General features: G+C 37.8%; 2 protein-coding genes across 2 annotated transcripts; one reads left to right on the top strand and one right to left on the bottom strand.

Annotated features, from left to right (window-relative positions):
- Positions 1–546: 546 nt before the first annotated feature.
- On the bottom strand, positions 547–6,970 carry LOC117989886 (uncharacterized). Its single transcript, XM_034977282.2, has 4 exons — positions 6,802–6,970; positions 3,536–3,765; positions 1,442–1,558; positions 547–706 (listed from the first exon to the last, which is right to left on the bottom strand). Exons 1-4 carry the CDS (start codon positions 6,946–6,948, stop codon positions 559–561), a joined length of 642 nt encoding a protein of 213 aa, XP_034833173.1. The 5' UTR covers positions 6,949–6,970; the 3' UTR covers positions 547–558.
- Positions 6,971–8,906: 1,936 nt separating this feature from the next.
- Positions 8,907–17,884, top strand: LOC117990115 (uncharacterized). Its single transcript, XM_034977565.2, has 5 exons — positions 8,907–9,034; positions 9,461–9,602; positions 11,718–11,938; positions 13,036–13,143; positions 17,706–17,884. Exons 1-5 carry the CDS (start codon positions 9,021–9,023, stop codon positions 17,881–17,883), a joined length of 663 nt encoding a protein of 220 aa, XP_034833456.2. The 5' UTR covers positions 8,907–9,020; the 3' UTR covers position 17,884.
- The last annotated feature ends 2,822 nt before the right edge of the window (positions 17,885–20,706 follow it).

Here is a 20,706-nt window from a genome sequence, read left to right as displayed (position 1 = left end):
ATCACTTTTTTATAGATTTGGGGTAATCATCCCTTCCAGTTGAGCCCGCTTCCATCTTAGAGAGCATTAAGTATACAGTACGCGGCAGAAAATAATGTACATCGGCCTTTAGAATGATATTTGGGCTTTGTAGAGCGTTGTCTCTGTCACTCATATATGACGTTTTGCCGGTCTCAACGACAGAGACGATGCTCTACAAAACCGCTATCTCTTTCTAAAGGTCGATGTACATTATTTTCTGCCGCGTACGTGCTGTACGTGCTATTGCAGACAAGGGATAAAGGAATAGATGTAATTGATATACCTCGCGGCTTGACGTCAAGCACGTAGATTTTTGCTTGGTCAAGCATTTTGACCGTTTATATATGTCGCAGGTATATTGTCAAAGCCGTGATATTACAATTTCACTAGTGATATTATAATTAAACGGTAGATTGTCAATCGACTTCATTTCTTACAATTTAACGGCCTGGTTTTAATATACGCTAGGATTGATTTTATATGTTTTATACATATAAAATCAATCCTAGTGTAGAGCTTTTAGAATTTTATTTTCACTTAATGTAAACTAGTAAATATATCAATCAGAGATACATGGCAATCATTGTATATAACAAAACAGTCTTGATACTTGCGTCCGGCTTCATACGCTTGGATGTAAGGGGCCGAATCTTCGTTCTCTTCCTCTAATACATCATTCGATGGACTGGAAACAATGAATAAAAAAATTAACAATTTTGTAAACTGTTTTTTATTATTATTCAGATACAAGTTAGCCCTTGACTTCAATCTCACCTGGTGGTTAGTGACGATGTAGTCTAAGATGGAAGCGGGCTAACCTGGCTCTTATTAGGGTTCCATACCTCAAAAGGGAAAAACGGAACCCTTATAGGATCACTTTGTTGTCTGTCTGTCTGTCTGTCAAGAAACCTACAGGGTACCCTTGGGTTTACCTAGAATCATGAAATTTGGCAGGTAGGTAGATCTTATAGCTGACATTAGGCGATTAGGAAAATCTGAAAACCGTGAATTTAGGGTTAGATCACACAAAAAAAATTGTGGTCATGAACTAATAATTAGTATTTTCAACTTTCGAAGTGAGATAAATATATCAAGTGGGGTATCATATGAAAGGTCTTCACCTTTACATTCTAAAACAGATTTTTATTTATTTTTATGCATCATAGTTTTTGAATTATCGTGCAAAATGTCGAAAAATACGACTGTAGTACGGAACCCTCATTGCGCGAGCCTGACTCGCACTTGGCTGGTTTTATTAGATGAATGTGGATTTTTCACAGCGTTTTGCTAGAGTTTTACCTGCGTCGTAGTGCAACTAGTTTTTTTCATCACATTTTTCTATCTTTGTTTACTTCGTAAGGTCTAACTTGCCAACTGTGGCGTTAGGCAGGGAGTAGGAGTACTAAGAAAAAGAACTTACTTTAGTACGAATATCGCGATTTCGTGTAGAAGATCTTCGTCACTTGTAGAGTGGAGTGGTTCTGAGCCAAGTTGGCACAAAGTCCGGAGGACGCAAGACGTTCCGTTGTGTCCGAAGCTGTAAACAAAACAAAACTATACCTAACTAGCTGATGCCCGCGACTTCGTCCGCGTGGAATTACATTTTTTTAAAATCCCGTGGGAATTTTTTGATTTTCCGGGATAAAAAGTAGCCTATGTCACTCTGCAGGTTGTAAACTATACTCATGTAAAAAATCACGTTGATCCGTTGCTCCATTGCGACGTGATTGAAGGACAAACCAACAAACAAACACACTTTCGCATTTATAATAGTGGTAGTGATGTATGCACATTTAAAATTCAAATGCGATTGTACATGTGCAAGCGCACACAAAAAAAACCTCTTTACATTATTTTGATAAATGACCAATAAAATGAATATCGCAGATACTAAAGTTATCGGAGTTTTATTGGAAAGGATAAACAACCATAAATTACTTCAGATGACATTCGGGAAATCGAAATTGACAAAAGTAATTTATGTGGAAATTGGTTCTGTACACCATTGGTTTGTCCAGAAGTGATATATCATTTTTATCTTATCATAGCGTAGTTATCTTGGTCTATTGAAGAGTTTATTGGCATCGCCGTGTCAGTAATTTAGCAACAAATAGCTTTAGTTTTAAGTTCGCGTAAAAATTATCAACACTATATCATCATCTTATCTTACAAATGCAACAACCGACCATCAAAAAGTGTAATTTATTACCCCGATACTGCCCCGGCGAACCGTATACTTACCGCCTAACAGCACAGATAACAGTCGATTCTTTTTCAGGATTTTTTAAATTTTTCTCTCCGTAAGAACCTTCCCCGTAGGTACTTCAAGGAATATTATGATAAAAAAGAATTAGTGAAATCGGTTCAGCTGTTCTCGAGATCTGCGATCAGCAACACATTCAGCGATTCATTTTTAGAGATTTTGAATGAACCATTTGACTTTTGCCTATTTTGACTTTCGAAATTTGCATAGCAAATTCGATCATGAGACAGACAACGAATATAAGGGTTCCTTTTAAGGTACGGAACCCTAAAAACAATAAATATCAGTACAATTTCATGACGTTCAATAACCGAAAGATCGTTTTCCCACTTCGATAATTTTACAAAAAGTGAAAACAAAAGGAATCAACGGTTGAAAACTGTGCAATCGGTCACCTTTTTAGGGTTCCGTATCTTAAAAGGAAAAACGGACCCTTTATAGGATCAATTTGTTGTCTGTCTGTCTGTCAGTCTGTCAAGAAACCTACAGGGTACTTCGCGTTGACCTAGAATCATAAAATTTGGCAGGTAGATAGGAAAAATCTGAAAAACGCGAATATGTGGTCACATTACACAAAAAAAATTAAGTTGTGGTCATGAACTAATAATTAGTATTTTCAATTTTCGAAGTAAGATAACTATATCAAGTGCGGTATCATATAAAAGATCTGTGCATTCTAAAACCGTTTTTTATTTATTTTTATGCATCATAGTTTTTGAATTATCGTGCAAAATTTTGAATAATACGACTGTATTACGGAACCCTCGTTGCGCGAGCCTGACTCGCACTTGGCCGGTTTTTTTCTGTGAAGCTTTTGCTTTCCATTGCGCAATCAATAGGAAGTTTGGCTTTCGGCCAGCCCTCGTTAGGGCGAGGCAAGGCACCGAATACCTAACCAATTATGCGCCTTGGAAATATATTTAACAAGCTGAATGCAAAGAAAATAACAAACGGGAACTTCAAAACACCGGATAGTAAGGGAATTTTAACGTTCATGGATAATCGGTACGGTTCTAGGTTTCTTGGGTGCCGATGGGACCCTATTACTAAGCCTCTGCAGTACGCTGTTCGTCCGTCTGTCCATCAGCGGACTGAGACAACGCTCCACCTCCCATGACCCCATCAACCTCTCGGTTATATGGGCTGAATCGTGGAAGGGCGCCCGTTCGGTACTTGCTCTTGGCGTTTTCCCGGGGCACCTTCTTGACTCCCTACAAATAAGATAGATAATATTCTACGAACTTGCCTTACCTGGTCAACATATCTTCCACGTATCTATAAAAGTGGAACAGCTTTGCATCACACGTATACTTCTCATCAGTCTCCCGTTTCTTCCTCGCAGTACCAACATAGCCAGTGTTGGCGCCAAATATGTCCACAGGTATTTGTGTCCGATTCCAAGGCAGTTGGAAGTTCAGTTGGAGCGCCCAGTTCATGTTGATTGTTTTGACGGGTGTTGGTGTTCCTACGCCAATGTTGAGCTAGAAATTTGATCAAATGTTTGTGATTATAATATTACTAGCTGATGCCGTCCGCGTGGAATTAGGTTTTTAAAAATCCCATGGGAACTCTTTGATTTTCCGGGATAAAATGTACCCTATGTCACTCTCCAGGTCTTTATCTATGCCCATGCACAAAATTAAGTCAATCCGTTGCACCGTTGCGACGTGATTGAAGGACAAACCAACAAACAAACACACTTTCGCATTTATAATAAGGGTACTGATAGAACTAAGTTGAAGCCATGTTCGGGTCCTTGACCTCACATACCTCCGAAAAGTTAAAAGAGGAGAGGTCTAGAATATCTTAGCAAAAGCTGCATTAAAAAAGTGTGAAACAGAAACCCGTCGCATAAAAGCAACGCACGTTCCAGATATGTAGGTACCTACTACCTAGTTACCTACGTATGTCTGGCAGCGTATGTATCTAGTTAGCTGTCTGGGAACGTGTTTTCTAATTAACGCGGATCCATTTCACTAACACCTTGCGCCGCAAGTGCACTTAGGTCTAGTGATGTGGCGTGTTTTCATTGCTTCAATAACATAGTAGAGCGAGAGCCAGCGCGTGCCAGACCTTCCTTATTTTATAAAAGCTGAAAGTTTCTCTGCGTGTTGTCCTCAACACTGCGAGGAACTTTTTTTTTATTTTTTATAAAAGAATATTAGCCATGTTAAATGACTAATATTCCCCTTTCCTCTCCAACTAAGCATCAAGCTTGTGCTAGGAGTAGGTACATAGAGCAGAAACAAAGAGGAGTTGGCCTAAGCAACTGTGCACTGTGATTTTCAACTAGGTCCTGACGTCATCACTGTGGGCGGGGCCTTAGTTAGTATGCTGTCTGCGTTCGTCAGGTTCACATATATTGAGACTCGTATTATCGGTGTGTTTTCGCGTTTTTAAGAACAAAAGGATGGAGTGTTGTGTTTTATCGTGTCAAAGTTATTCAGACAGACGTTCTGATGCTATGAATGGTATCACATTTCATTTGTAAGTAATTTTATACGTAATTATTAAAATAGTTCTAGATTATTGACATCTAGTGTGAGATAGCTGAACTATGTAGTGACATCAATATATCGATGTTAGGTCGCTAAGCGAGTAGTTTTGCTACTAACCCGCAGATGGAAAATTGAGAAGTGGGCGGCGTTCCACAACCCCTCACCCCGCAAAATGTCACTCGATATTTCATAGGGAAATCTTAATACAACATCTCCTCTTTGTTTCTGCTCTATGAGTAGGTACGACAATAGTGCAACGGGCGGGGTTTGAACCGTCGACCTTTCGGTTTTCAGTCCACTCCTTTACCAGTTGAGCTATTGAGGCTCAGGTTTGTTTGGATTATGTTTGTTTTTTGGATCATGGTGGCTTTGGGAGATAACAGGTCTTCAAAATATGTCTGGCGGGGGTTCCTCGACTGTGTTTGGCAATGCATGACATGATTTCTAATACTACTCCGAAGAAAATATAAAAAAATAGACTTTGCACTTTGACGTAAGATTTTTTACACCTTTGTTACCTGTTATCTCCCAAAGCCACCATGATGCAATCAAACATCCAAACAAACGTTCCTCCCAGTGTTGGGGACAAGACGCAGAGGAACTTTCAGCTTTTATAAAATAAGGAAGGTCTGGCACGCGTTGGCTTTTAGTCCACAGGTTTTAACGACATTAGGCGCAGGGGTTAGTACTTTTTATTTATTTATCGACTAGTGCTTGGCCGCAATCAGACCTGCTGGTAAGTGATGATGTAGCCTAAGATGGAGCGCGCTTGCCCAAAAAATGTCTTTTCTCTCTTTTTTTTTTTTCGTCAAAGTATAAAGTCTAATTTTTTTTATTGTAATAAATTGATAATTCTCTCTTGACTTCAAGTTATCTACATTAAAAGTGGAGGGAAAACTGCTATATTTCGCTACTTATGAAATTATGGACACGAAGAAGTTTTCTTGGAAAGAATTTTCTAACTTTACTAACTTAAGCTTTAAGCTCGTAAAAACTATCCTATTTTCCATAGAAAAGTAATTGTCGCGGACATTTTTGTCATAAGAAATTTACAGTCTTGTCTGGACTCCAAACTAATCTTTGAAAAAGTTATCTGAGAATTTGAGAATAAAAAGTTTTCATGCCCCTCTGACGAAGGGATGTACCTATTCTATGAACCTGTAAATGAGAGGTTCTAGGTTCGATTGCGGATCCAGTAAATTTAATGATGTTTTACTAGTTGATGCTCGCGTACATCGCGTGCTCGCGTGTGTTAAGTCCACGTCGGTTTCCGTGTTTTAAACATCCTGTGCGAACTCTTTGATTTTCCGAGACTATAAGTAGCCTTTATCCGTTTCTGGGATGCAAGCTATCCCGGTTATATGTACCAAATTAGTAAAGTCCGCGACTTCGTCGGCATAGATTTAGGGATTTAGAAATCCCGTGGAAATTTTTTGGAACTCTCTCCGAGATGCAAGTTACCAAAAATCAAAATCCGTGAAAAATTAGCAGCCAGACGACCTTTCACATTTTAAATATTAAGTACTAGATGTTGTCCGTGACTTCGTCCGCGTGGATTTAGGTTTTTAAAAATCTCGTGGTAATTCTTTGATTTTCCAGGATAAAAAGTAGTTCCCCGAGATGCAAGCTATTCCTGTACAAAATTTTGTCAGAATTGGTTGAACGGATGAAACGGTGGAAGGCTAGAAGACAGACAGACAGACACACTTTCGCATTTATAATATTAGTATGGATTTATGGATGAATTAGGTAATATTTTCCCCGGCAAACTAAGCTCCTTAAAAAAATCGATCTGTTTTGGTCATCGATATAAATGACAAGATATGGTCAAGCGAACAAAATTTTTCACGGTTTAGGAACCAAATAAATCAGCGCCACCTCTTAGATACTAGTAGTTTGTTCAATAACCCTGTCCATACGAAGTAAATATAAGTCAATGGTTTTGGTACTAGGAGTGCAGGCAGATCCCATATTCCTACGATCGCGGTCAATGCCCTTAACCAATAAAAAAAAACTCACTTGCAATAACGTCGAATTAGGAAACAGCAACTGTCTTCGACTGCGATGTGACATCAGTTCGTCTAAACTCAACTCAGTCAAACTAACCGGTATCATTAGAGACAGGTACAATATTAATCGTATGATAATTTCTGCCTTCAAATACATGTTTAACTATGTACGTACTGTCGGTAAGTGCCACGGATATAGTTCTAAGTGATTGATTACGTGTTGTGATTGCAATGATGCTGCATTGAAATTGGCCAAAAAATGAACTTTTTGATTTTATTACACCTTTAAGGTTTTACTTTTCCTGTAGTTCTTCTGTAAGATAGTTAAATAAATACTACATTTATAACTTAAGTACTTATAGTAAGTTGCTTTGCCTATTATTTTTTGCAATATTTTCAATATACAAATAATTTTAGTAATTTTTTTATAGCAAACGCTGACAATACCTACTGTTTTTAGGAAAAAGATGACCACTTCGTTGTCCCTCTCTTGAATCTGTCTGTCTGTCTATCAAGACCATTTTTCTCAGGCAAACCAAATCAAGCTTGTAAGTCAACGCAACCAAAAATATTTCTTAGAAATAAATCAATACATAAAGGATGCTTCTCGTTCACCTAAAATCATGCTTGTCAAAAAGCAAGGCCTTATAGTGTGCTGTTTACAGCACAATTTTGTTAATTTGTAGTTGACATCACGTTGCAATTTTTTCACAATTAGAAACTTACATTTGCAGTTGGGGATAAGCATGAAAATCTACATATTGTTATACTGTCACGGTTTGGACTCGCATTTGGGCTGTTTTTCCTTGAAATTAAATACGCTATTTAATTTACAAGTAATTTTCCCCTTATTCTAGGTATATTTTTCGTAGTCGCTATCACGAAGCAACTGATTGTTATCTCGACACGATTTCGGCGCGGCTGGCGTGTTTCCTCGTGACGCTCGTTGTTAGGTAAACAAATTAGTGCAGCGGAGTCATGTGACTCCCGAGATTTGCTCCTAAGGGCGTGTTCACAATAGACCACATTTTCGTACCTTCTATGTATTTTTAAATCTTTTTATTAACTGTATTTTAAACAAATCTTTGAGCATTTTGGCAATGAAAGTGAATGCATTTGTTAGTGATTCTCTCAAATTGTTATAGTATTAGGTTCCACTACGTAGTTTGATTTTAATTTAATTTGTTACGATGGGGCTGACATATAGATCACCTATCCCCCCTATCACCTAGCCTCTCACAAAATATATCAGACTAAAACCCCTTTTAAACCTATTCAAAGGTTCCATTGTACACTTATTGATTGTCAATTATTTAATTTGTTAAATAATATAATGGCTATAATTAATTACGTAAACTTAAAACGGCTAAGACTAAATAAGGTTTGAAACGCGTCCAGGTTTTAGAAGAGGCCATACCACAATCAGCTTATTATTTGCCTTTTGCAATTAGTTTGACATGCTTGTATGTCGGCATTTTGTCGAAATTGGTAGCTGTGTTTAAATTGTTCGTTTGACTTTATTGCAGACACGTGTGGTTCGGATAATATTTAGCGTTGATGAGTTCTTCTGATGGTCGTGATGATATAATGGCAGGACAGTTAAATTAAGACTCATTTGCTTTGTTTTTATGAGTGTTTTTCAAAAAAATACAATGATAAGAGCTTGATAATGGAGATGGAAGGTGGGTGTTGGGAAGAAACTCCCTAATTGCATATTATGGAAGGACTGCTTATTCTCGCGAATTCCTCCGCGTGGACTACACAAATTTCAACCCCCCATTTTACCCCCTTAGGTGTTAAATTTTCAAAAATCCTTTCTTAACGGATGTCTACGTCATAATAGCTATCTACATGCCAAATTTCAGCCCGATCCGTCCAGTAGTTTGAGCTGTGCGTTGATAGATCAGTCAGTCAATCAGTCAACTTTTCCTTTTATATATTTAGACTAGCTTCTGCCCGCGGCTTCGCCCGCGTAGCCTACAGGAAACAATTTTTTAACAATAACTAGCTCTTCTAAAGGTCACGTCTTATTTAGTGCACTGGTTGAAGCAATTCTTTCAATAAAATAAAATAAATTCAGTGTGCTTGCAGCTTTAGAATATTTTAAGCTCGTTTGGAGTGGAGTCGAAATTTACTCACAAAACTTGACGATTAGGTGCGGGAAGAGCATGGCGGGAAACATGCAACGTGTTGTTTTGTTACATTTCTAAGATTTGACACTAAATTATAATGCACGAAAAACGGTAAGAGAAAATATTTTTCAACGTAATAATAATTTTAAATATATTTTTCAGTGAATTTGCCTTGGGTTGCCATAGACGAAGTTAAGTACATTAAACTAAACATGAAACTAAACTGCCAACCCATTTGCCATACCACTAGACGTCGAGAGGTCAATTTACAAAAATAAATACTACCTATCAAAAATTATGGAACCGATACGATTTAAACCCACCACTCTGAACATAGCGCCCTGAAAGTTTTGAAATTTCCTTCAAGTGTAGGTAAAAACGTAATATAAAAATTTATGAATCAATCAATCAGCCTGTTTGCGTCCACTGCTGGACGTATATGCCTTCCCAAGCGCGCCACCACGCACGGACCTCCGCCTTCCTCATCCAACCACTTCCCATTACCTTAAAAAGTTCATATTGATTTTTTATTTTTAGGTATACCTTCGTGTTGTCATTGGTCTTATTGATTGGTTACGGCATGACAGGAGAATCATCAAAATCGATGATAGAGAATTTTAGGGAGAAAAGACAAGTGAATGGTCTACCACTTGTTTATCCTTACGGAGGCACTTATAAGGTTAGTTAGTTTAATTTAGTTTCCTTTATTAGTAGGCTTAAGGGAGATTGCTTGGGAAGCACAATCAATAAAATCACTACCCCTGTTATAAATGCGAAATTGTGTTTGTTTATTGGTTTATTGGTTTGTTGGTTTATTGGTTTGTTGGTTTGTCTTTCAATCACGTCGCAACGGAGCAATGGATTGACGTGGGACGTCTTTTACATGGGTATAGTCAAATACCAGGAAAGTGACATAGGCTACTTTTTATCCCGGAAAATTAAAGAGTTCCCACGGGATTCCCAAAAACCTAAATTCACGCGGACGGAGTATTAAGTTAGATTTCTTGCTCGTTCAGCAATTCCATCAGTTCCACTGGTACGGCATTCCGAACCAGTGGTAAATTTAAACTACCTGACTATTCATAAGTACTTGTAAAAAGTTTACATGAATAAAAAAACATTCTATTCTATTCTATTCCATTCTAAAAATTATTGGGGAAGTAAATAATATTGTCATTTTCATTTCCGTGTGCAAGGTAGATGCTTTACTTGTTGCTTGTTGTTGTAGACGAATATTGTTGCATTGTGTTCGGAAATTTTAATATTCATATTAACTGACATACGTGACAGCCCAGGCGGCATGTAACCGCGAGTTTTGCCGTGTAGGCGGCAGGAATCGGATGTTGAAATGTAAATAAAAAGTAAAATTTTCAGAACAATTTTATTAATATTTTATTATTTATTTTTATTTATATGGGACAGTAAACAATGACATATAGATCTTCTTATATATATATGCCCGCGACTTCGTCCGCGTGGACGACACAAAATTTCAAACCCCTATTTCACCCTCTTAGGGGTTGAATTTTCAAAAATCCAAAAAATCCAAACGAAGTTCGCCGGGGCAGCTAGTTTAGATTATATAAAAGGAAAAGGCGATTGACTGACTTTTGTCATCAGTCTATTATCGTGATTATCTTCTCTACAAGCGAGTCCAAATCAGATGGGTATTTTATGATATCTTCCTCTGTCTCTTACTTTTTTGGCATGATTTGACTAAAAAGATATTCTCAAAATTTCATGGCCCCCTAAGACATGAGGCCCTGGGTAAGACCGTCTCCCAACCCACCCATTGTCTGCCACTGCGACTAGCAATATGTAATATGGGCTATAGGATTTTGGATCTTAACATGTTAGTGTTAATAACCAGGACCAACTTTGCGAACTAGCCACGCTAGTTCTGCACAGGTACGTAGTACTGGCAATAAGTGAGAGAACTTGTTAGCTGTAAAGTTCTCGTACATCGTACCAAACAGTAATTAATGTGCCGCAATACGTAAGTACATGAAATTAATTTACAATAACCTGTCGTTAGCAACTAATTTACCTTCCAGCTAACATCAAGTCTTCGAGTTGAGGAAGACATACCTAATTAGTCGTACGAGTACTATGCAACTGAGAATACTTTCGAAAAAGAAACTACTGGCTAACTCGCATACTTGGACTTGGTAACCATCATTATAAATCTGAATGTCTTCACAAACTTTTTTCCATACAAACAATTTGGAACAAAACGAAAATGTACCGCCAAGCGATTTAGCTTTCCGGTACGATGCTATCGTAGAAACCAAAGGGGTAGGGTTTAATAAAAACTGCTTTACCCCTTCCAGCTTAGCCCGCTTCTATCTTAGACTGCATCATAACTTACCACCAGGTGAGATTGCAGTCAAGGGCTTCTCTACATAGTATAAAATAAAGTCGCTTCTCGCTGTCTGTATGTATGAACGCGTAGATCTTTTAAACTACGCAACGGATTTTAATGCGGTTTTCACCAATAGATAGAGTGATTCAAGAGGAAGGTTTATAGGTATAATTTAATATTGGTTTGTGTTAATTTGTTGAAATATGACGATATTTGAACAAAATGTCGGAAGAAATCAAGCTTCCATCGAAAATTAACAAATATTACGCACAACAAAACGAGACGGAGGCGGCGGTGCAGGTCGCATTTATAATATTAGTATGAAGTGACACTACATAAGTAGGTATCTACATTGCTACCCATGCGAAGCCGGGGCAGGTCGCTAGTATCTGAATAAATAAAAAAGAGTAACTAAACTAAATCTATTTCCAGCTCCTAATCGGCTTCGCGGCTCCGGTACCCAACGACGACCACATCAACCTCCTCTTCTCAGCCAACTACCAGTACCAATACCTCCAGTTTCAAAACATATCACAACTCTCCCAGTACTACTTCATCAACACAGTGTCGAGAGAGCAGAGAGACGCCGATCTCGAATCTAGAAGAGATGAGAGGATTGTCTTTTATAACTCTCTGGCTGATTTGCTGGAAATGTAAGTAGATTTTGCTCTCACTGCAGTGGATCCTCGGAAATTGAATAGAATATAATACCTAGAATATAAATATTTTTTACTAGCTGATGCCCATGACTTCGTCCGCGTGGAATTAGATTTTTTTTAAAAATCCCGTGGGAACTCTTTGATTTTGCACCATTTTGGCGAGTTAGAATTATGAATGTGTAAGACCTCTGTAATAACGTTAATAAGAATAAATAAATTTAAAAAAAACCCGGAATAAAAAGTAGCCTATGTCACTCTCCAGGTCTTTAACTATACCCATGCAAAAAATCACGTCAATCCGTTGCACCGTTGCGACGTGATTGAAGGACAAACCAACAAACAAACACACTTTCGCATTTATAATAAGGGTACTGATGCAACGTTTTCAAATACTTTTGGATCGTCAAATGCATTTACCACTGGTTCGGAATGCCTTTCCTACCGAGAAGAACCAGCAAGAAACTCGGCGGTTGTTCTTTTTAAAATTTTGATTTACAGTATGCTATGAATTCATAAATCATAATCATCTTTGTGTTCATAAATCGAAAATCTTTGGAAACTTTGTGCTGCCCGTGCGAAGCCAGGGTGGTTACTAGTTATTTCAACATCATTATCCATATTTTTAAATGCAAGTTTTATTTGTCCTTCAACCATGCCGCAGCAGAGCAACGAATGGATGTTTTATTTGCATGGATATCAGTACCCTTATTATAAATGCGAAAGTGTGTTTGTTTGTTGGTTTGTTGGTTTGTTGGTTTGTCCTTCAATCACGTCGCAATGGTACAACGGATTGACGTGATTTTTTGCATGGGTATAGATAAAGACCTGGAGAGTGACATAGGCTACTTTTTATCCCGGAAAATCAAAGAGTTCCCACGGGATTTTTATAAACCTAATTCCACGCGAACGAAGTCGCGGGCATCAGCTAGTACCTAATATAGTGAAAGATCTGGAGGCATGTCTACGGAAGAATCAAAGAATTCCGATAAGATTTTAAAAACCGAAATCCTCGAGGAGAAAATCGCGGGCATCAGCTAATTTGATAATATTCTTTTCCTTAACTAAATACTTCTTAACTTGAAACTTTGCAGGAAAGGGATGAACGGTCAAGACTGTCTGCTCAGAGCTATTTGCGAAGCAGCTCAATATCCGGTACACGAGGAAGCTCTAGTTGGAGAGATCTTACATATATTGTTAACGTAAGTACTCAGTAGTCAGTACAGCTACAGATATATTTTGTTCTCGACTAGTTTATGCCCACAACTTCGTCTGCGTGGACTAAACAAATTTCGAACCGCAATTTTATCCCCTTACAGCGATCATGCACTCATCCGATCTGAATCCGTGAAACAAAATATCTACGACATATGTCATAAGCTACCATACAAAACAAAACGGAAAGGAATGAAATTTGGAATGGAGATAGATTATACCGTGGATTAATTAATACATTTTATCCCGGAAAATAAAAGAGTTTGAAAAATGTAAATCCACGCGGACGAAGTCGCGAGCATCAACTAGTTTGCAATAACCGCTGAAACAGCGGACTGTTTGAAATGAAATACTTTAATCTGTAGTAGATAGCAAAAAAAAAATTGTAAGAATTTTCTAGTTTTTAAGAACTGTACTTATTGGAGAACAGAAAGTCGGATTTCTCATCAAATCGTCAAGTAAATATTAAAAAAAACTTATACGTCAAATCCAGAAAGCACAATCGCTGTAAAAGCTGGTAACTTGACTGCAGTTTGAGGAATTCTTTGAATGTAGAGTGGCCATGGATTTTAACTTCCGATCTAAAAAGGTCTGTTTGTTTGTTTGTAGGTATTATTATGTATGTGGCATCATAGTCTTAACCAGTCAAAAGTCTTGTTATAAAATCTGTTTTCCAGTTGGTGGAATTCAGTTATACATTAGATATTACTTACACTTACCTAAATATATGAAAGGAAAAAGTGACTGACTGATTGATCTATCAACGTACAGCTCAAACTACTGGATATATCTGGCTAAAATTTGACATGCAGATAGCTATTATGACGTAGGTTAAGAAAGGATATTTGAAAATTCAACCCCTAAGAGGGTGAAATAGGGGTTTGAAATTTGTGTAATCCACGCGACATAGTCGCGGGTGTGATATCAAGATATCGATAATTTATCGTGCTAAAGCTAGTTGTAAATAAATAATTAAAGAGACAAAGAATATATTATAATATCCAACAAAGAACTCTGACACAATCGGATTTCCGACGATTTCTAAAAAAAATTACCATACGTTTAATGTACAAGTTTAATAAGTTTCCACACAAACAGAAAAAAAAACACAATATTGGTTTCTTCGTGCTCGTAAGCGCTTGGCGGCTTGTCTGAGCACTGCACATTCCTCTGTAGTCTTATACTTACATACATACTATAATACTATTAATGTAGGTAGGTAGTTTTAAAATAAAATAATTATGTCCGCGTATACCAGCTTCAATTTCTGCATACGAGTTGGACCTCACCACGCCAAAATGTACCATGCCACACAGCGTCGATCTCGATAAAATGACTTGACGGTATATAGCGATAAAAGTCATTCTCCCGAGACCAACGCAATGCGGCCCGGCTCACTTCGGCATAGCTCGGTCCAATATACTGGCTAACGCGTATACAGGCTGCTTCAATTTGATAGAAAATTTTATTATTTCATATTTAATAAATAATTTTTAATTTTGTATTTAATGTTGTTTTTAGTTATTTTGGATTTAAGATCCGTTGGAAGGTCATTTATTAGCCTTGGAAGTAAATAATCTGTGGTTCTTTCACCATAAAAATTGTTTGCTTTTGTTGTGTTTAATTTCAGTTCTGTAATTTTCCTAGTTGTTATTTTGTGTTTAATGTAGTTTTGATAGTAATCAAAGTAGTTTTGGGTGATGAGGGCATGCTTGATATTTTGTTGGATGGGAAGTACTTTACAATATTCAAACACTGCATCGTCGTTTTGGCAAAATAAATCTTTGACTTTTGGTGGTACGATCATTTTTAACGTTCTTTTTTGAATATTATATATTTTATTAATGTGTGTTTTAAAAGTTCGTCCGTACGCACTGAGACCATATGAGACCACACTATCCATGAGGGCCGTATATAAAAGTAAAGCTGTTTTATATTTCATTCTATTTTTAACTAGGTATAATTTGGCCATAATTGCTCGTAGCTTGTTGCAAATGGTCTCAATGTGTTTATCCCAGTTAAATCTATAGTCTATTACTAGGCCTAGGTAGGTGTGCTCAGTAACTTCTTCAATAGCCTCGCAGTTACACATTCGGAGGTTTGAGTGTAAGCAATCGTGGGTGTGTGATATGAGGTACGGTTTTTCGGTTGTTTTGTTATGACTGGATCGTATATGTAGCATTTTGGTTTTTTGCGAGTTTAGCACTAATCCAACATCGTGAGACCATCTACATAGTAAGTTAAAGTCTCGTTGAAGATCATTTACAGCTGTTTGTAAGTTTTTATCCGCAGCTATTATACATGTGTCGTCAGCATACTGAAACAACTTACATTTTGTTATGATATTTTGCAGATCATTAACGTATGCTAAGTAGTGTAAAGGTCCAAGGACTGATCCCTGTGCTGTTCCTTCAGTAACTGCTATTTTATCACTTATCTCTCCGTCAACCTGTACAACGTAGCCTCTCCCCGTTACATAATTTTCACACCATCTCAAAAGGGGTCCTCTAATTCCAGTATCGTCAAGTTTGCTAATAAGTATGTCATGTTGTAGAGTATCGAATGCTTTGCTGTAATCGATGAATACCATTAGTACATGTTTTTTGCTATTAAGACATGTATTTACATAGTCTGTTAAACTTGATAGTAGTTGCGTGGTACTCTTCTTCGGCTGAAAACCATACTGTTGATTAGATATTATATTATTTTCTTTGTAAAATTGGTGTACTTGATTACATATATATTTTTCGACAATTTTATCTATTATGGGTAGTATAGTGATAGGGCGGTAATTGCTGTACTCCTTTTTGCTGCCTTTTTTAAAAATTGGTCGAACTACGCCAAGTTTTAGTTCGTCAGGGTATCGACCAGACGATATGCTTAGATTTATTAATGCAGTAATGGCCGCTGTTATTTTATTAGCTATATTTTTTATGTCAACGGGTTTTATTTTATCTATGCCTGCCGATTTTTCAATTTTAATGTTGTTTATTAATTTTAGGACATCGTTTGGCTCAGCTTTTTTAAATCTAATGGAGACGTTAGCAGGCTGTTTGTATGAATTCGGATCTAATATTGGTATTTTACATTTAGGTAAAGTGTCTTTTATAGCCTTATCAAATCCTTTGGCAAAGTTATTTGCAATTTCTTTAGTATTTTGCTGATCACTAAATGCTTTTAATATTACACTGTCCAGCGTATTTTTAATTCTACCCATTATTTTATCTAATATATTCCATAGCTTTTTTGGCTCATTTTTATGAATTCTAATATCTTTTTGTGTATTGTTATCTTTTTGTTTTTGTACTATTCTATTACATTTATTTCGTATTTTTGTGTATTCTAATTTTAAAATTTTATTACCCGTATCTTTTTTCCAGGCCATAAATTTTTTATCCCGACTTTCACATAATTTAATTAATCTATTATTTACCCAGTTTTCTGAATTTCTTTTTGAGTTTTTCATACGTAATACATATTTTCCAGATTCATAACATTTAAGTATATTAGATTTTAGATTATTATATAAGTTCAGAGGACATCCTGTATCACACAACTCATTCCAGTCGATTCGGTTTAATTCTTCCAATATTTTTTTTCTATTATATCGGGTAACATAATTTGGAGCAACCTGTATATTTTGCGTTGCAACGCAAGTGATAGCAATGAGTCGGTGGTCGGCCAGTACAGTACCGATCGCCGCTGAGAACATGTCTTGGGTGTTACGTAACGTAAAGTTCCGTTTTTCGCGTGCAAAACGTATGGCGAGCCTACTTTCTCAAAACCACTGTTTGTATATTTTATCGCGTTCCGGTTTCTCCCCTGTGGCGAAACAGAGGCTTTGCAACTACAATGCACGTCTTTTAGGGCTTTAAAGATGAATGTATGCCAACTTTGCTGTTACGTGGAACGAACCTTTAATGTTGGCAATGATTTATTTTCTAAATTCTACCCAACGTTTGGTTCTATATTTGACGGGTGAAACTGCAGAACGATTTCGAATTTCAGTAGCTCTGGAATTAAGTTTTATTACAATTTATGATATGCTAAAAAAAATATTTTAAAACTTTTTTAATTTAGCTACTAAAAATAACGGTTTTTTCTATCATATGTACCTCTTATGTATCTATCTCTTATGTACCTACCTAGTTATTTTTGAAAGTACCTTTTTGCTTTGTTTTTTCATAAGTATTGAAAAAACAAAGCAAAAAGATTCGCCTGTCCTGCCATCATTCAGAGAGTTCTAATTTCCACCTCATCATTAGGATTTTTGAATAATTTTCAAAAATTATTTCTTAGCGGATTTCTACATTATTATAGCTATCTGCATGCCAAATTTCAGCCCAATCCGTCCAGTAGTTTGAGCTGTGCTTTGGTAGATCAGTGGTAGATGCATCCACATGCAAAAGTTTATACGAATAAAAAAAGATTTTTATTTTTATTTATTTATTTATAGATCGATCAGTCACCTTTTCCTTTTACCTCGGTTTCCTATTTACCAGTTTTATATTTAGATAACAACCAAACAGATCTTATCTGCTTATTTTAGACCAGACTACGGCCATTCACCCTTTGAAGAGCAAGATCAGGAGTGGCAGGAAGCGATGTCAATATATTCAGACGCGGCAACTGCAGGGCGACAGATGTTCGACTGTGGCTACATATACAGCGGCTGTGCTTGGGGACAGGGCATACTAGATATTATCAGCACGCTGAGGGATGAATAAAGGGATGAATATTGTGTGTTGTTGTTTTTATCCCCCGCCGCAAACAGAGGATTGTTATAAGTTTAACTTATGTATGTCTTGTCTATCTGTCTGTATTACGGCTATTCACCCTTCAAAAAGCAAGATCAGGAGTGGCAGGAAGCGATGTCAATATACCGCCGGGCGACAGATGTTCGACTGTGGCTACATATACAGCGGCTGTGTTCGGGGACAGGGCATACTAGATATTATCAGCACGCTGAGGGATGAATAAAGGGATGAATATTGTGTGTTGTTGTTTTTATCCCCCGCCGCAAACAGAGGATTGTTATAAGTTTAACTTATGTATGTCTTGTCTATCTGTCTGTATTACGGCTATTCACCCTTCAAAAAGCAAGATCAGGAGTGGCAGGAAGCGATGTCAATATACCGCCGGGCGACAGATGTTCGACTGTGGCTACATATACAGCGGCTGTGTTCGGGGACAGGGCATACTAGATATTATCAGCACGCTGAGGGATGAATAAAGGGATGAATATTGTGTGTTGTTGTTTTTATCCCCCGCCGCAAACAGAGGATTGTTATAAGTTTAACTTATGTATGTCTTGTCTATCTGTCTGTATTACGGCTATTCACCCTTCAAAAAGCAAGATCAGGAGTGGCAGGAAGCGATGTCAATATACCGCCGGGCGACAGATGTTCGACTGTGGCTACATATACAGCGGCTGTGTTCGGGGACAGGGCATACTAGATATTATCAGCACGCTGAGGGATGAATATTGTGTGTTGTAGTATTTATCCCCCTGCCGCAAACAGATGATTGTTATAAGTTTAACTTATGTATCTGTATGTCTTGTCTGTCTGTCTGTATTACGGCCATTCATCCTTCCAAGAGTAGAATCAGGAAGCGATGTCAATATATACGGATGCTGCGATCGACAGATGTTCGACTGTGGCTGTGCTCGGGGACAGAGTATTATACTGGAGTATGCCCCGTCCCCGATCTAATAATAAAAATGAATAATATAATAATAATAATAAAAATCTAATAATAATGAATAATATACATATTATTATCAGCACGCTAAGGGATGAATAAAAGGGTGCACAGGCTGTTGTTTTTTTAATAGTCTTTGATATAGGTAAAGAGTTCAAATTTTTACAGAATGTGTATTTCTATTGCCACTATCATCATCATCATCATCATCATCATCATCAACCAATAAATATACACTATACATTGCCGCTATGAAATGAAATGTTATAATAACAAACAATGATATTAGAAGAAAATTTTCTTCTAATATCATTGATAACAAATAATAAAAATTTCAAAACAGCCGCCATGAAATTAAAAAAAACTAAAAGTGTTATTCGTTGTACGATGTGACGTAACCCTTCGCGTGTGAGTGCGACTCTCACTTGACTGACGTTTTTATTATTTACAGTTGTTAGCATAGCCCCTAAGGATGTGAAGATTCGTCGTGCCAGCAAAAGGAAGAGAAAACCGGTCAAGTGCGAATCGTACTCTAACACTAAGGGTTCCGTACCATCGTACAAGATTATGTACTAAGTATTACTTTTAATTTTTTTTAATCTACATGGCGGCCATTTTGTAATTTTTATTATTTGTTGTTGCAGCGGCAATAGAAATACACATTCTGTGAAAATTTCAACTCTCTAACAATTAAGTACCTACGGTTCATGAGATAGGTAGGTAACCTACACTGTTTTCGGGTACGCCTGCATGGGATGACGTTGTGCCTGGCGTGCGAGTGCGGCTTTGGCGACGAGGATAGGCATCATGACGTGCTCTGAGAGTGTCCCCTTTTTGAAGACTTGCGGGTGACGATGTTGGATGGGATCGTACGCGGAGAAGTGGGTCCAGTCTTCTAGATGGACCTCGTCTCATCGGCGGGGAACTACAACAGGCTACGGAAATTGGCACAAGAGGCGAAGCAGCGCGGAGCGTACAGGTGCCAGGTCGGAACCTCGGAGGAGCAGCAGCGGGGATCTCAGCTGTGCTAATGACGTCTAGCCCCCAAGGGGGTAGCGTGAGCATAAAGGACAAGGAGTAGAGATAAAATAATTTGTTGAAGGCGCCCCGGAAAACGCCAAGAGCAAGAACGGGGCGGGCGTTCGACTCATATAACCGAGAGGTTGGTGGGGCCATGGGAGGTAGAGGGTTGTCCCTGGTTCACGAGATGCAGCCCGCTGACAGACAGACGGATGGACAGCGGAGGTTTAGTAATATGGCCCCGTTGGTACTGTTTGGGTACAGAACCCTAAAAAAGTTCCACGCATCGTTGATCACCGGAATCAGATCGTCAGAATGTATGTCTCGTATTCCCATAAAAACGCGCAAAGACTTTGTTGTACGGAACATCACTTCAGTAAATTAAGTGAGCCTCATACCCCGGTCACGCTCCAGCACTCCTGAAACTCTGCGCAGACTACAGACACGACAAAATTTTTTTATACTAGCTGATGCCCGCAACTTTGTCCGCGTGGATTTAGGTTTTTAAAAATTCCGTGGGAATTCTTGGATTTTCCGGGATAAGTAGCCTATGTCACTCTACAGGTCTTTAACTATATCCATGCAAAAAATACGCCGATCCGTTGTTCCGTTGGGACGTGATTGAAGGACAAACCAACAAACCAATAAACCAACAAACAAGCGCACTTTCGCATTTATAATAAGGGTACTGAGGTACTGATTTAATGTCAGAAACTTTTTATAAGGAATCAAATAATGTCATCCCGTCTCGCGGAATCCACGGGGGACCGGAGGGCTGGCAGTTACCTCGGTCAGCATATTATTAGTCTGGCCATTCAACGAGGTAA

This window comes from Maniola hyperantus, chromosome 17 (genome assembly GCF_902806685.2).
Source record: "Maniola hyperantus chromosome 17, iAphHyp1.2, whole genome shotgun sequence".
In the NCBI taxonomy this organism is placed as follows: Eukaryota; Metazoa; Arthropoda; class Insecta; order Lepidoptera; family Nymphalidae; genus Maniola; species Maniola hyperantus.
The sequence above is the reverse complement of the archived record's forward strand: the minus strand, read 5'-3'. Positions and strand labels throughout refer to the sequence as shown.

What these genes read in the sequence shown, in the direction of transcription:
- LOC117990115 (XM_034977565.2), top strand. An exon ending in CTGGCTGATTTGCTGGAAAT is followed by an intron (nt 11,939 to 13,035) that starts GTAAGTAGATTT and finishes GAAACTTTGCAG; the next exon opens with GAAAGGGATGAACGGTCAAG. An exon ending in ATCTTACATATATTGTTAAC is followed by an intron (nt 13,144 to 17,705) that starts GTAAGTACTCAG and finishes TGCTTATTTTAG; the next exon opens with ACCAGACTACGGCCATTCAC.
- LOC117989886 (XM_034977282.2), bottom strand. Translation starts at nt 6,948, where the DNA reads ATGTATTTGAAGGCAGAAATTATCATACGATTAATATTGTACCTGTCT. An exon ending in CTAATTCGACGTTATTGCAA is followed by an intron (nt 3,766 to 6,801) that starts GTGAGTTTTTTT and finishes TCAAATTTCTAG; the next exon opens with CTCAACATTGGCGTAGGAAC. An exon ending in ATCGCGATATTCGTACTAAA is followed by an intron (nt 707 to 1,441) that starts GTAAGTTCTTTT and finishes CATTGTTTCCAG; the next exon opens with TCCATCGAATGATGTATTAG.